The 13,427-nt window shown below is 43.3% G+C and overlaps 1 protein-coding gene across 1 annotated transcript in view; it reads left to right on the forward strand.

The window, feature by feature from the left end:
* DNER (delta/notch like EGF repeat containing) overlaps window positions 1-13,427 on the forward strand; it is a 301,418-nt gene that overhangs the window by 114,971 nt on the left and 173,020 nt on the right. Inside the window, exons 2-4 of the mRNA XM_046642873.1 lie at window positions 7,698-8,000; window positions 10,342-10,436; window positions 12,885-13,051. Coding sequence (XP_046498829.1) covers window positions 7,698-8,000; window positions 10,342-10,436; window positions 12,885-13,051 — 565 coding nt within the window. The remainder of the gene's footprint in view (window positions 1-7,697; window positions 8,001-10,341; window positions 10,437-12,884; window positions 13,052-13,427) is intronic.

Here is a 13,427-nt window from a genome sequence, read left to right on the forward strand (position 1 = left end):
AAGCAGATGGCTGTGGCCGTGTTCCAATAAAACTTTATTTACAGCCACAGACTGCATTTGGCCTGTGGTTGTAGTTCGCCAACACTTGCTTTCTACCAAAAAATTCTAAATTTTAGTTTTTGGACCAAGTGCATCAGAATCAACTGGGGAAACACTGAAAGATGTGGGTTTCTAGGCCCCACCGTTGGAGATTTTGATTAATAGCTTGAGGCTGGGGAATCTTTAGTTTTAAAAGTTCCTTAATCAATTCTCCTACTCAGAAAAATTATTAAGACAGTGGTCTATTCTGCTTTTTAAAATTTCTGTGTGTATTTATACACATACAACTAAATACATCACATCGTGTTTTGTGTTTAACAATAATATAAAAATGACATGATTCGGTACAAATCATTCTGCATCTTGCTTATTTATTTCTTTGCCCTTTTTATTGAGGTATCTCTCTTTTAATGATATCTAGGAATCTATACAATAAAGGATTTAGGGGGCTGGCCCCGTGGCAGAGTGGTTAAGTTGGCGTGCTCTGCTTCGGCAGCCCAGGGTTCGCCAGTTCGGATCCTGGCCATGGACCTACTCACCGCTCATCAAGCCATGCTGTGGCAGCATCCCACATAGAAGAACTAGAATGACCTACAGCTAGGATATACAACTGTGCACTGGGGCTTTGGAGAGAAAAAAAAAAGAGGAAGATTGGCAACAGATGTTAGCTCAGGGCCAATCTTCCTCACCAACACCACATACACACAAGCGCAAAAATAATAAATAAAGGATTTAGTCCTTTGTAATATGTTGTACATATTTCCCTCCATCATGTTGTTGCCTTTTAACTTTATTTATGGAGTCAGATGGATTTTTAAAAATTTTTGATGGAGTAAAGTGCTTTAAATCTATTCTTTTAAGGCAGAGGTTCTCAACTGGGGATGTTTTTCCCCTGGGGGACATTGGCAATGTCTGGGGACTTTTTTGGTTGTTATGAGAGTCATTGTTGGAGGGAGGGGTTCTACTGGCATCTAGTAAGAAGAGATGAGGGATGCGGCTGAACCTCCTACAATGTGGGGGGGCAGCCCCCACAACAAAGAAATACCTGCCCAGAGAGTCAGTCTTGCCGGGGTTGAGAAATCCTGCTGTAAGGCTTTTGCTTTTGTTCCTTGCTTAATAAGGCACCCCTTCTTCCTATAATACTAATATCTATATCAAAATCTGTATGAAGAACTTCCTTAATTGATTTTGCTGCTCAGAAAAATTACTAAAACAATGGCCCATTCTACTTCTTTCTTAATACCACACACGAATTTCCCTCAGTTATTTCTCTTCTGTGCCTACATCTTACGCCTCACTCTTCTGTAAGTGCCATGAGTCTGCTGTGTCCCCTCGGTGACTTGCGTTGCCTGGGTCATATAACGTGCTCCATCAGTGTTTGTAGGCTGTCCTCCTGGGCTTTGTTGGGTTTGGTTTCCTCAAACACCCTGCCCATCCCCTGGGATGACTCTGCCCACTGAGCTTGGGTACAAATGAGGGAGGGAGGTGACCTCAGGTTGGCTCCGTACTTCTCCAGACCCTCTGAAAACAGCGTCAATGAAAGCTGCGTGGCCGTCAATAGAATACAAAAATCATAAAGCTGGAGGAGGCCTTGAGATTTTGACCCCAGCCCCTCATTTAATGCAAGAGGAATGTGTGTCCAGAGTAGGCAAGCAACTTGCTCAGAGCCTTTCAGCCTCCTGTGCAGACCAGGGCTGACACCAGGACTCTACTTGCTCAGCGGGCCCTGTCTTCCATTAGAAAACTCCTTTCTGCTGCCTTGGTTTTGTTGAGAGTGGCCCCTGTCATCTAAAAGAGATTGGCTCTGAGCCCTGCTTGTAATCAGTTCATTTCATACCTGCGGTTCTCAAACACATTCTCTGTCTCAGCACGGGGGACTTGAACTCAATCAAACACATGATCGTAATAGTCAACGTGCATGGAAGCAGGGTATTAATTGACAATTGGGCTGCTCAGGGTGAGTCTAAGTATCTGACTAGACCCTTCTGTTGGACTGCAGGCTCTTTTTGAGGGCACGGACTGGGCTTTCTTCATCCTTCTGACCCTCATTCTCGGCGTCCTACCTGGCACGTCATAGGTGCTCCATCAATGTCACCTGAATGACTGATTGGCCTTAATGAGTTTTCTGTAAAGTACAGGAGAGGTCACACCGAAGCCCATAGATTCTCCAGACTAGGATGGAAGGCTCATCTGGGAAGGAAGTTCTGTGTCTCCCCAGGCCCCACCATCAGCCAGGTGATGCAGATGAAGCATTCACATGCTAGACTTGAAAGCAACCCTAACAGCTTTGGCTTACTGTATCTAGTGACCCTGTAAATGGGCCTCTTTTATACTTGTTTTGAGTTAGACCTTTCATCCTTCTGTGTGTCTGCTTCAGAGGGCATTGGGATTACTGAAAACATGGGCAGCAGACGGTTTAAGGAAGGAAAACAGGTCATGGCTAAAGTGTCACATGAGACTGACTTCAAATCACGAGTCCTGGGGGTGGCAGGCATCTTCGCTCTGGTCTGGCCTCCCCTGTCACCCTGTGCACACCCCCCAAAATACCCTTGATTTTGTGTGAATTATTTGACACAGGTGAAAAGCCCAAAATAAAATGTGAAATGAATACTTTCAGATTAGTTCTATGAGGAGAAAGAATTTGGCTTAAATAGATGAATTAATCTGATGAATTAATCTAACAAACATACAGCATTTAATAAATGAACTTGTTGGTTAATTATAAGTAGAAAACCATTAACCCATGGCTTTCTCTTTACTCTCTCTTCTAGCTGATATTACAAAGTCTTAATCATTTTCTCTCTCCTTAGAAGCTAGAAAGTATAGCCAAGAAAATATCACCTGTTAAATTTTGAGCATCCTCATAGTCAGGTCTATTAATTATGATATTTTGCCTCATTAGGTATTTGGCAGTTTGGTTATTTCCTGATTATAGTTCAAACTTAATGGACTTCAAGGGCGGTAGTGACCTCTACCACAGGAGATAAAATACACATACAAACTTAAAAAAAAACTCAATAAGTTGTGTACAGAAAAACAGGATTTATGATAAATATTTGTGATGCCAGGATTTTGCTTAAAGGTTAATGATTGCATTTACCTTATATTTGCTGTGATGCAAGTGAAACAGCATTTTTTTTGTTTTAAAATAAAACCAGTTTGAAGTATTAGAGAAAATGATGGCAGATAGTTGTCATTGTTAATGAAGCAACTAATATACAACCCAAGGAAGTAGCATTAATATGAAGTGATTATTTTAAAGACGGGATCACTGACCTTGTAGTGCCTTCAACTCTCTGCTTTGTATGCCATTGTTGTGTGTGTGAGTGTGTGTGGGCGTGTGTGTGTGTGCTCTATCACGTCAGTCACTGTTTCCAATCCTGTTAGAAATCTATACAATTGACAGTTTAATTTTCAGCTTTTATCTTCTTTTCTTTACTAAGGGCATGTCCCCTGGCCTTCCATGTTAATCATTTTTCATTTAATCCCATATGCTACTCATGCCTTCCTCTCCTCTATGAAGACAGCAGCACTTAAACGGTATCATTTGTCTTCATCATAGTTTCCTTTCAGCGCTTCATTCCCTCTCTTGATGGGACTGACTCCTGGGTATGGTGAACTGGGCCTTGTCGTGGGGACCTGCCTTACCCCCAGCTCTATCCACCAGCACGTGATGAGGTTCGCCCACTGGCTCCCCTAGACAGTCTCTGAGGACCAGAGTAGGACGCCTGGTGCTCTGGTGTGGAGAGCCATCCATGACCCGTGTACTCTTTCTGCCCTCCTCAAAGCAAAGGCTGCAGATTGTGCTGGTTCTGTTACCTCTCGGGTCAACACTTTTCCCCCTTTTAAAACTGACAAAGTTATTTAATCGCTCTAAAAACACTGTAGTGGGAATACATAAGGCTCCCCTTTGACTTATGTTCTCGAGGGCCTATGACTTATGTTATGGGCCTAGGAAGATCCTGATTCCACTTGACATAGCAGCACACCTCACAGCTCCGGCAGCTGCTTGTATATAACGTCATTCATTGAGTCACTCATTTGTTCAGTCAATGTTTATTCAGCAGCTCCCACGTGCTGGGCACTGGTCTAGGGCTGGGGGCACTCGAGAGAACAAAACAGGAAAAAAGTGTCTGACCTGCAGGGTATACATTCTCGTTGGGGGAGATAGAAAATAAATGTAATAAATAAATAACTTTTTTCCCATGATAGATTAGAAAATGATAGACATTTTGGGGGAAAATAAAGCAGAGAAGGAGGAATCAACGGGCCAAGATGTGGGGATTTTGCACTGTTAAATAGTGTGCTCAGAGAAGTCCTTATGAGAAGACGATATTTGAACAAAGACTCAGAGGAGGCTTGGGAGCAGCCATGAGAAGGGAGAGTGGTTCAGATAGAGGGAACAGCCAGTGCAAAGGCACTGAGGCAAGAGGGTGCCTGGAGAGTTGGGGGAGCAGTGACGTCAGTGTTTCTGGAGCCAAGTGATGGAGGGAAAGAGGAGGAAATGAGGCCAAAGAGATTGGGGGCAGGGCAGATCACATAGGACCTAGAAAATGTAAAGACTTTGGCTTTTATTCTGAGTTAACTGTTAGTCATTTGCCTAATATCGCTAAGCCTCAGTGTAAAAGTAGAATAATAAACATACTGACCTTAAAGAGTTGTAACGAGGAACTAAAGTGAAAAACATAAAATGCTAAACATAGTGGCAGGCACGCAGGAAGTACTCAGTGACTGGCAGGTAGTACCAGTTTTGCTGCTCTTAGTGCTGTTACTAGGTCACTAGATATAAAAACTCTATGGGGGCAGACACTCCAAGTTTTTTGTTTCTTCTTTAGTGTTTTAATCCCAGACCTGGTACAGTTCATTCCATATAATAAGGCCTCAACCAATATTCATTGTGTATTATCACTATCGTATCATACCTTTATTCTTAAAGAAGCATTTTAGGTGGTCTTAATTGGCCTACACTTAATTGTTATTTTCTGTTATCACACAACTATCATCCTTCCCTTTGCTTTCTGCACAGGGATTATTTTGGGGGGCATGATAATAACTTGATATCCAAGAGGCAGTGCCGTGTGGTGGAAAGAAGTCTTGGCTGGCAGTCGCAGGATGTGGCATGGTTCTGGCTTTCTTTGGTAGTGGCTGCGATGGGTCACCCTACCCTCTGCCCTCTGGTTTCCCAACAGAGATACTGGTTCAGAAAAATCCTTCTCTATTTCAGGGTTGTTGTGAGCACAATGAGATCCCATATGGCAGTGTTCTTTGAAAACTCTACATGGCCATCTGAGGGGGGCAGTGGATATGGTGTCTGGTGGCCTCTGCTGTGTGAGGATGGGTACCTGTGCTTTGAATTCTTTGTCTGGAGGAGGCATCGGTTTACACTGTGCCTTGGTGCCTCTCTGAGGCCTGGCTGTTGCCAGCAGTGGGCTGTGGCCATGGAGCAGAAGCCCAGGGGCCTCTCTGGCCATTAGATAGGTGGTCTTTGCCTCAGTACAGTCATTCCCTAAGCTGCACAAGGGAGGTTTGGATTCCTAGAATTCATTTTTATAATCTCTTCAATATAATTCAATGGTTTCAGTATATTTCTGTGTTTTTAGGCACGTGTTAGAAGCCTTAATTTGTGATGAAGTCATTCTCAAATGTTTTAAAAGTTGATTTCAGAAAAATGGCTTCCCTGTCCCCTTTATCCTAGCTAATTAAATTCTTTCTCCTTCTGGTCCTGGCCAAATAATTCTGGAGGTGATAGCCACTCTGTGATGCCTTCCTAAATATAAATCAGAAACGAGATAAGATAATATCGCAACTAAGGGAGCAATTCACATCTGTCCTTCATCATGCATTGCTTTCCAAATATTGATTGATCTGTCTTTATTTTTTTAATACTTTAAAACAATATATAGAATGCTTCTCAATACTTTTTCTGTGCTCCTCGACATGCTGGGAATAAAGCCGGGAACATGGCAGATAAAGCCCTGGCACTCACGGAGCTCACATGTTTGTGGGAGAGAACAAAAGGGACTATTGTAGATTTTGTAGTGAGAGAAGGCTTCTCTGCGGAGGTGACATTTGAGTAGAAAACTTCGTGAAAGGGGGTAGAGAGCCTGCAGAGTCTGAGAGGAGAGCATTCCAGGCAGAGGGTCCAGCAGTGCACAGGCCCGAGATGGGAACCGCCTTGGTACGGTCATTCCGAGTAAAAGTTGGTTGTTTGCTTGAGGTGGGAATGACCTGGGCATCGTCCAGGGACAGGAAGAAGGCGAGGAGGGGAGAGTGCAGGAGGAGGAACACGTGTGGGAAGAGGGGACTTGAGGGATAGGAAGGGGCTCGTTCAGGGAGCGCTTTGTCTGCCACGGAAGGAGTTTGTGTTTTCCTTTGAGTTGATAAAGATTGTGAGTATTTCAAATTATTTACAGTTTCAATATTCTCTGCAGATACCAATCCATCTCCTTTGATCTGAGCTTCCATGAAGGAATTGCCAGGTGATGGCATAGAATTAACAAGGTGGTATTTTGGGAGCTTCATTTTATTCAATTCCAGATCTCTTACTATTCCTTAAGGAATTTGTTGGAAATTGTTTAAGGATAATTCGCAAGATGAGTAGCCATTTTTCCATGCAGAATTGTGTCCATGTCTGTTATACGTGAGCTCATTTCAACAAGAGAAATTGAGGGTCCCATTTCTCTGTAGCCTGTTCTTTACCAAATTCTATTTTATGCCCAGCCCTGAGAAGCCAGAGGCTTATCAGATAGAGGTCGAATTTTCTGTTATCACAGAAGCAAATGATAACTGAATAAGAACTGAGAACATGCTGGAACCCTTGAGCTGTTTCCAGCCAAGGGTTGTTGCATTGTTTCATTTTACATTGTTTTGTAGCATCTCCCAGTAATAACAAATGGCAATTAAGAGGTCAGCGAAGGACTTGGAGATAAACGCTTTACTTAGAACATGAACACAGTTTAAAGAGGTGCAGCTGAATTTTTATCTTCCACATCCAGCTGGGTCACATTTCTCTGTAATCACCCTCCAAAATAATGAGGTAGAAACTTTCATTAAATTCTGCTTAATATGAGTTGCTACCGTGCTCTCAGTTGTCATGCAAGCCTATCATTTTGGAAGGCTTTAATTAAATAACATTGCCTTAAAAAGCACTGTTTATCAGGTAGGAAATTGGGAGACATAGGTAAGTGCATCTGTAGGGGAGATAAACTGGCCAGTCATGTCTCATGAGGAAAGGTAGCGGTGGTCCAGGATGTGAAAAAGGAGATCCAATTTAGATCCGTAGTATCGCTTGTCGTGACTGGCATTTAAAAATATCAAAGTTGGTGTCTTCCTAATCAGCCTCAACTTTAAAGTATTTTTGCCTTAGAAAATTCCTCTAAATAGTGTGTTCCTGAAATCAACATTATTTAGGATCTTGGGATCAGGGAGGTTCTTCTCCACCGCGTACTTCGTCGCTGGCCTCTTGTTACCTGTGGAAAGGTTAATATTGGGGTGACCTTGGCAGGCTCCCCCCAAGAGCATAAGTGATTAAGAACATGTATTCAACAGGAACAGCGTTTCTGTTAGAGCAGCAGCTCTGAGACACGGAGCTAATTTCCTAGCGATGGCACCACTTTTCTTATGAGGGAATAATTGACCCATTTATGGTCTCGTTTCAGCTTGTTGTGGATCCTTGCGCCAGCAACCCGTGTCGCCATGGCAACTGCAGCAGCAGCGGCAGCGGCGATGGCTACCTCTGCATTTGCAATGAAGGCTATGAAGGTCCGAACTGTGAACAGGCGCTTCCCACCCTCCCAGCCTCTGGCTGGACCGAGTCCATGGCACCCAGACAGCTTCAGCCTGTCCCCGCTACCCAGGAGCCTGACATAATCCTGCCCCGCTCTCAGGCAACCGTGACTCTGCCGACATGGCAGCCGAAAACAGGGCAGAAAGTTGTAGAAATGAAATGGGATCAAGTGGAGGTGAGAACGTTTGGTTGCATATATTTGAATGTAAGAAGCCAGACAAGTTAAAATAATTCTAGTGGGTCTAATATCAGCTGTAAAAATGGAGACCTTTTCACCCCTTAGACGAAAAACAATGCACTTAGCCTTATTCTGGTCTGTGCTTGTGTGTGAGAAATCTCTCCTGGTTACACAAATGAGACATTTCAATTATGATTGTTTCGTGAACACAAAAAGAGTAACCAAGAAAAGAATATGAATGAACTTATTTTCTGGAACGATATCCACATACATTTCTGTGAGATAATCTTAGAGTTTGGGGCAGACAGCTCAATGAAGAGTCATATAAATGAACACATCACGGACCCTCCATTGTTGACCTAATTTTCCTTCATGGAATATTATACTCATCTTTTTGTTTGTGGTTATTGTTTAGGTTCTATTTTTGGTACCTTGCAGCACTTCAGTGAGATTCAGAAAAAAAAAAAGCTATCATTGATTTTGAAAATATTTTGAGGATGCATTTGAGAATGAAATTTCCAAATTTTATTTATTTTGGCAATAGCAAATTCTATTTGTTGAATCTTGTCCAGCCTGCGTTTGGCTTATTGTATTTTCCAGCTCATCAGAAGTCTCATTACATAAAATATAAATTTTCCAGAAGACCCCTAAAAATTGACATAAAGTATAAATTTAGTAGCAAGAAGAATTGGGGGACAAATCCAAATCATGAGTTTAAGGTGACATCGATAGAGTGTAATTCCATTTCACCTCTTTTATCTTATAGGACACCCGTATAGACCCGTGGTTGCGTATGATTACAGGTTTTGTGGCTTAAATGAAAAAAACACACAGATCTTTGTGTAAGTGAGTCAAGGATTGTGTCTAGAAATGTCCCTTATTATGAATAGAGGTAAAGCAGCATTTATAAAAGAGATAAGGTAGCATTTCTTCTTCTATTTTCTTGGGTAGTTCTAACCAGTTGACCCATTTTTTTTTTTCATTGCCACACAATTTATGACGGCCACATTCAGACCTCAGAGCAGTGTTTTTAGCCTACCTAAAAAACTGTGAACTTGTTCTGATTTCAGACTTGCAATAAACGCTTTGAAGTATGATGTTAGTAGCTCTTTGCTGAAGGCCTCACTTCTCGGATGTGAACTAGATTTGGGTCCGCGTTTCTCAAGAAAGTGTCCTTTAAAGAAAATTCCTCCCCAACCAGCCATTTCAATCTGTTTATCTAAAGACATGCTATCCTACAATCGGTAAACATAAAAGAAATGCCTCATCTTCCTGTCAATGCTGTTATTCCTTAAGCTGTTCAAGAAGCAGGTTAGAAATGGTGAGGAAGAGATGGGTATGTTTGGGTTTCTCTTTTTCATGAAGTAATGATGCTTCAGAAACATGAAGCTATTTGGAGTCTTAGGGGACTAAAATTTATGTAACGTTTGTCTGTTACACAAATTTAACAAGTTGGACTCACATCTTTGAATGTCCCTCATGGCCTTTATCTATAGCATTTGACTATCAGGCCTTCTGGACAATGAGTTCTGAGTGTTGGGTGTAGGGTATTATGCTGACAATTTCTCTATTGTCCTCAGTTAATTCAGTGATGACGAATACTTTTGATAACCTTTTGTCTGGACTCTTGGGAGTGAGGACAGTGGTCACGGCATGAAGAATACATGAATAAATTGGTCATTGGACACAGCTCAAGAGTTCGCAAAATGTTTTGATGAGCACAGGTTTTTTTTTTCTCTCTTGAATTCCTTTTTTTATACACACCAGGATGATACTTTTGGGAACATGTCCCTTAAAAGAAGGAAGGCAGCTTCCCAGCTACCTGGCCTCAGCATATGCTCCTGAGACCCACCTCTGCACAGGGTAGGGTCATTCCGACTGGATGCTTCCTGCCTGTCGGTTGATTGAAGCCTCACTCTCCTGGTATTAAGGTTTCTATCTGCCGCGTGTGAGCTGGTCCTTAAAGTCCACCTCCTTCTTCTCTAAGCACTGAGTCCCTAGTTACCCCAGACTGAGCTTACAGCAGAGGCCAGTGACTGCTTGTTAAAGATAGCATGTGCGCCCTTCCCTGCAGTAACCTATTATCAGCTTCAGCAATCCCAGGAAATGGTAGATGGCTCTCTGGAAAGCTTTTACATTTCAGGAAATCAAGGGCAAAGCTTCCATTTTCCTTTAAATTTGTTAAGCTTTCCCTTGTCCTCTCTATCCCCACCCCAGTGTCGTGGAAAGGAGTGGAGGGGGTGCAGCTCATGGAACTTTGCTTTGTAGTATTATCCTGTACTGTGATCCACCCCAGGAACTTGTCTTTTTTCTTTTTTGGTTCTTGTTTTTTTCCCAGGTGATCCCAGATATTGCCTGTGGGAATGCCAGTTCTAACAGCTCTGCGGGGGGCCGCCTGGTGTCCTTTGAAGTGCCCCAGAACACCTCAGTCAAGTAAGTAAATTCTCACTTAAAAACTGCTCCTGTGACCGTGTGGTGGGTTGTGTCTCTCCATGTAACTGGTGTGTAACTGGTCAGTCCAGTGAGAGTCATGAATGGCCTTCCATGTGTAGAGAGGGCCTGTGTCACTCAAAAACCAGAGGGAACCATTTCGGAGGAGAATATTGCAGAGAGGGTCCAGTCAGGGGGAGATGTGGAACTGTGGGCTTGGATTGGATGAGTCAGGTGTGATATAACACAGCTTGAGACCTTAGATAAGATCCGGAGCCACACCAGGTACCTCCCAAATGATTTTCCTTCCAAAATTCTTCAGCCTCTTGACATTTTAATGGACTGTTGGTTAACTTCTTATGCATAATTTACCCCCAATTTAAAATCCAAACATTACAGTTTTCTCTTTAAAAACAAGCAGTTGAGAAGAGAATATTTTGTTTTGTTTTAAACTTAAGCTCTCCCAAATTGCATACTGCCCATTGTCAATGGTGGGGGTGGGGAAGAGGCAAAGGGACGAACCGTGGGCTGAGCACCTGCTGTTACCAGGTGCTTTCCATGGCTTGGGAGTAGGGGTGGGGCCAGCATGAGAGCATCCCAGACCTGTCTGATAACTCCTACTCCTGTCCTCTGTTGCTATTAACTGCTCCTGACCCCCTCCCCTCCATGGAACCAAATGAGCATTTGCTGTCCAGTCTTCAGGGACTTTAGAAGACCGAGGGACATGGGGCCCTGGTTAGCCAGTTGCTGTATCACCTCCCTTTAGGAGGTGGTGGGCACTGTAGACGTCTTCCATCTCTACAGGGTCATTTTTGCCCACTTTGCCTTCTAAACAGTGGAGTCCCTGAAATTGTTGGAAGAGGAACGCAGTTACATTGCCCCCGCATCCCCTCCCCCTAGCCCTGAACTCACACTAGTGGAAGAAGAGCCAGGATGGGCAGTGAACTCTGGGCACTGGGAAGAAGTCCCTGTAGGGAGAACGGTGTGGCGTCCGAGGCAGCTTCAAGTTCCACCAGTAGGGGGACCCCGGTCCTAAGTGTTTCACTGCTCATAAAAAGATGAAACCCCCACCGTGCAGAGCTGGTTTTAGGGAAATAAGGATCATTAGTCTCCTTTACATTTATGAAACCATCTCCCAGCTCTTTCTTATCTAGGTCATATTCTCTTACTTGCATAAGCCTTTCTGAATAGTTCTCATCTTCTCTCTCTTTAAATGCTTTTGTTTTTTCCTCTCAACAAACCAGAAATTCTGCAAGACCCCCTTAGGCTGCAGAGGTGGACAGAAATAGCAGAGTCTGACCCAGGCTGAGTAAGATGGGAGTGCCGAATGATCTCCGGGCACCCTGAATTCAGTTGTGAGGGTCACTAGCTCCTTACCCTTTCATTTATTCACGAATTCGATCATTTATCAAACCTTTATTGAGTGCTCTGCTGCAAGCCAGGAGCTCTGCGCTGGAGGGAGCAGCTCTTGTGCATTGAGTACCCCCATCTCCCGAGGTCGAGACCCAATTCTCCAGGAGCGCAGAGGAAGGAATGGCGGCTGCTGGGTGGCAGGAGGACAGTCAGGGAAGGTCTCAGAGAAGAGGTGATAGGTGGGCTAAGCCTTGAAGAATGACACCCAGGTGGAGGAGGAGGCAAAGGTTGGGAGGTGGGACAGAACCTGCTTGAGGAAGAGACAGTGAGTAACTCCTTATTGCCAGAGCATTGGGTGCAAGGATGGAGGTGCTGCAGCTGAGGCTGAGAGGCGAACTGAGGCCACTCTCTTCCTTGATTGACTCCAATGCAGCCAGCATTAAAATTTTTTTTTTTAATAAAAGGCTTTGTTCATTTGTTTGTTGTTAATTAAATTATTAGATTACCTCCTGACTACAATTTCTCAAGGTATATGAATATCCTAAGAAAGACAATATCTTGGTCACACTTTTTATCACACCTCTTATGGCATCTCATTCTTTGGATTTTATCCAAACAAGAAGGATTTGGATTTTATTGAAAACAAGAAGAAGCCAGGGGAGGCCTGAAGCATGGGAGGTAACACCCTTTTGCTGTGTTGGTACACAACTCAGGTGGCCATTTTAGAAGACATTACACATTTATGATAAATTCAAGCAAAACTCTTTATGTTGTGAGTAGATGGAAGGCATTGTCTCTAAAATAACTCAATATACCCTTTTATCATTGATTAAAATCGTTACCCAAAGATGAGTTATCTATTAGTGATTTTGTGGTATATTTTTGATCAAGTGGGAGACAGACATTTCTAACAAACGTGGAAAATGGCAGCCATGAGTGTGCATTAAGTGGGTGCTTGTTTACAAGATCATTTCATCCATTTCCCAATACCTTTGTGGATGCACACGTTACCTTTATCTTTATTTTGAATTTGGTGAACTGTTTCAAGGATGAATTTTTCTGAAAGGGACTTTCCATTGACATCGTTCCTGTTTTCAGGATTCTGCAAGATGCTGCTGCTTCGCTCATTTTGCTATGGAAGGTCACGGCCACAGGATTTCAACAGTGCTCCCTCATAGATGGCCGGAGCGTGACCCTCCTCCAGGCTCCCGGGGGCCTGGTCCTCTTGGAAGAGATGCTCGCCTTGGGAAGCAACCACTTCATCGGTGAGTTAAGGACATCTCCTACCCAACACCACATCGGACTCAATCCAATCTTCTTTTGGTGGTTAGAGATGGTGGATAGGGAATTTTGCCCAGATAATCTGAATTCTAGCCATCAGCACATTCCCTCCATTTTAGGTGAGGTTTTGCTTGTAATCAAAACTGGCTTCTGAGATAATATTTCTAGTGTGGCTCAAAGTGGACAAAGCGTGGGCCCTGGAATCCTGAGACTGTATCCCAGTCCCAAACAAAGCATCATGAGTGTGTGTATGACCTTTGACACAATGGTCTGAATCTCAGTTTTCTTTTTGATTCTTTAGTCTGCTTTCTCCCGGAACTGTGGACCACTTGAGGCATTGAATGTTGGTCTCTGAGAAAA

Source organism: Equus quagga, chromosome 17, assembly GCF_021613505.1.
Source record: "Equus quagga isolate Etosha38 chromosome 17, UCLA_HA_Equagga_1.0, whole genome shotgun sequence".
Classification (NCBI taxonomy): Eukaryota; Metazoa; Chordata; class Mammalia; order Perissodactyla; family Equidae; genus Equus; species Equus quagga.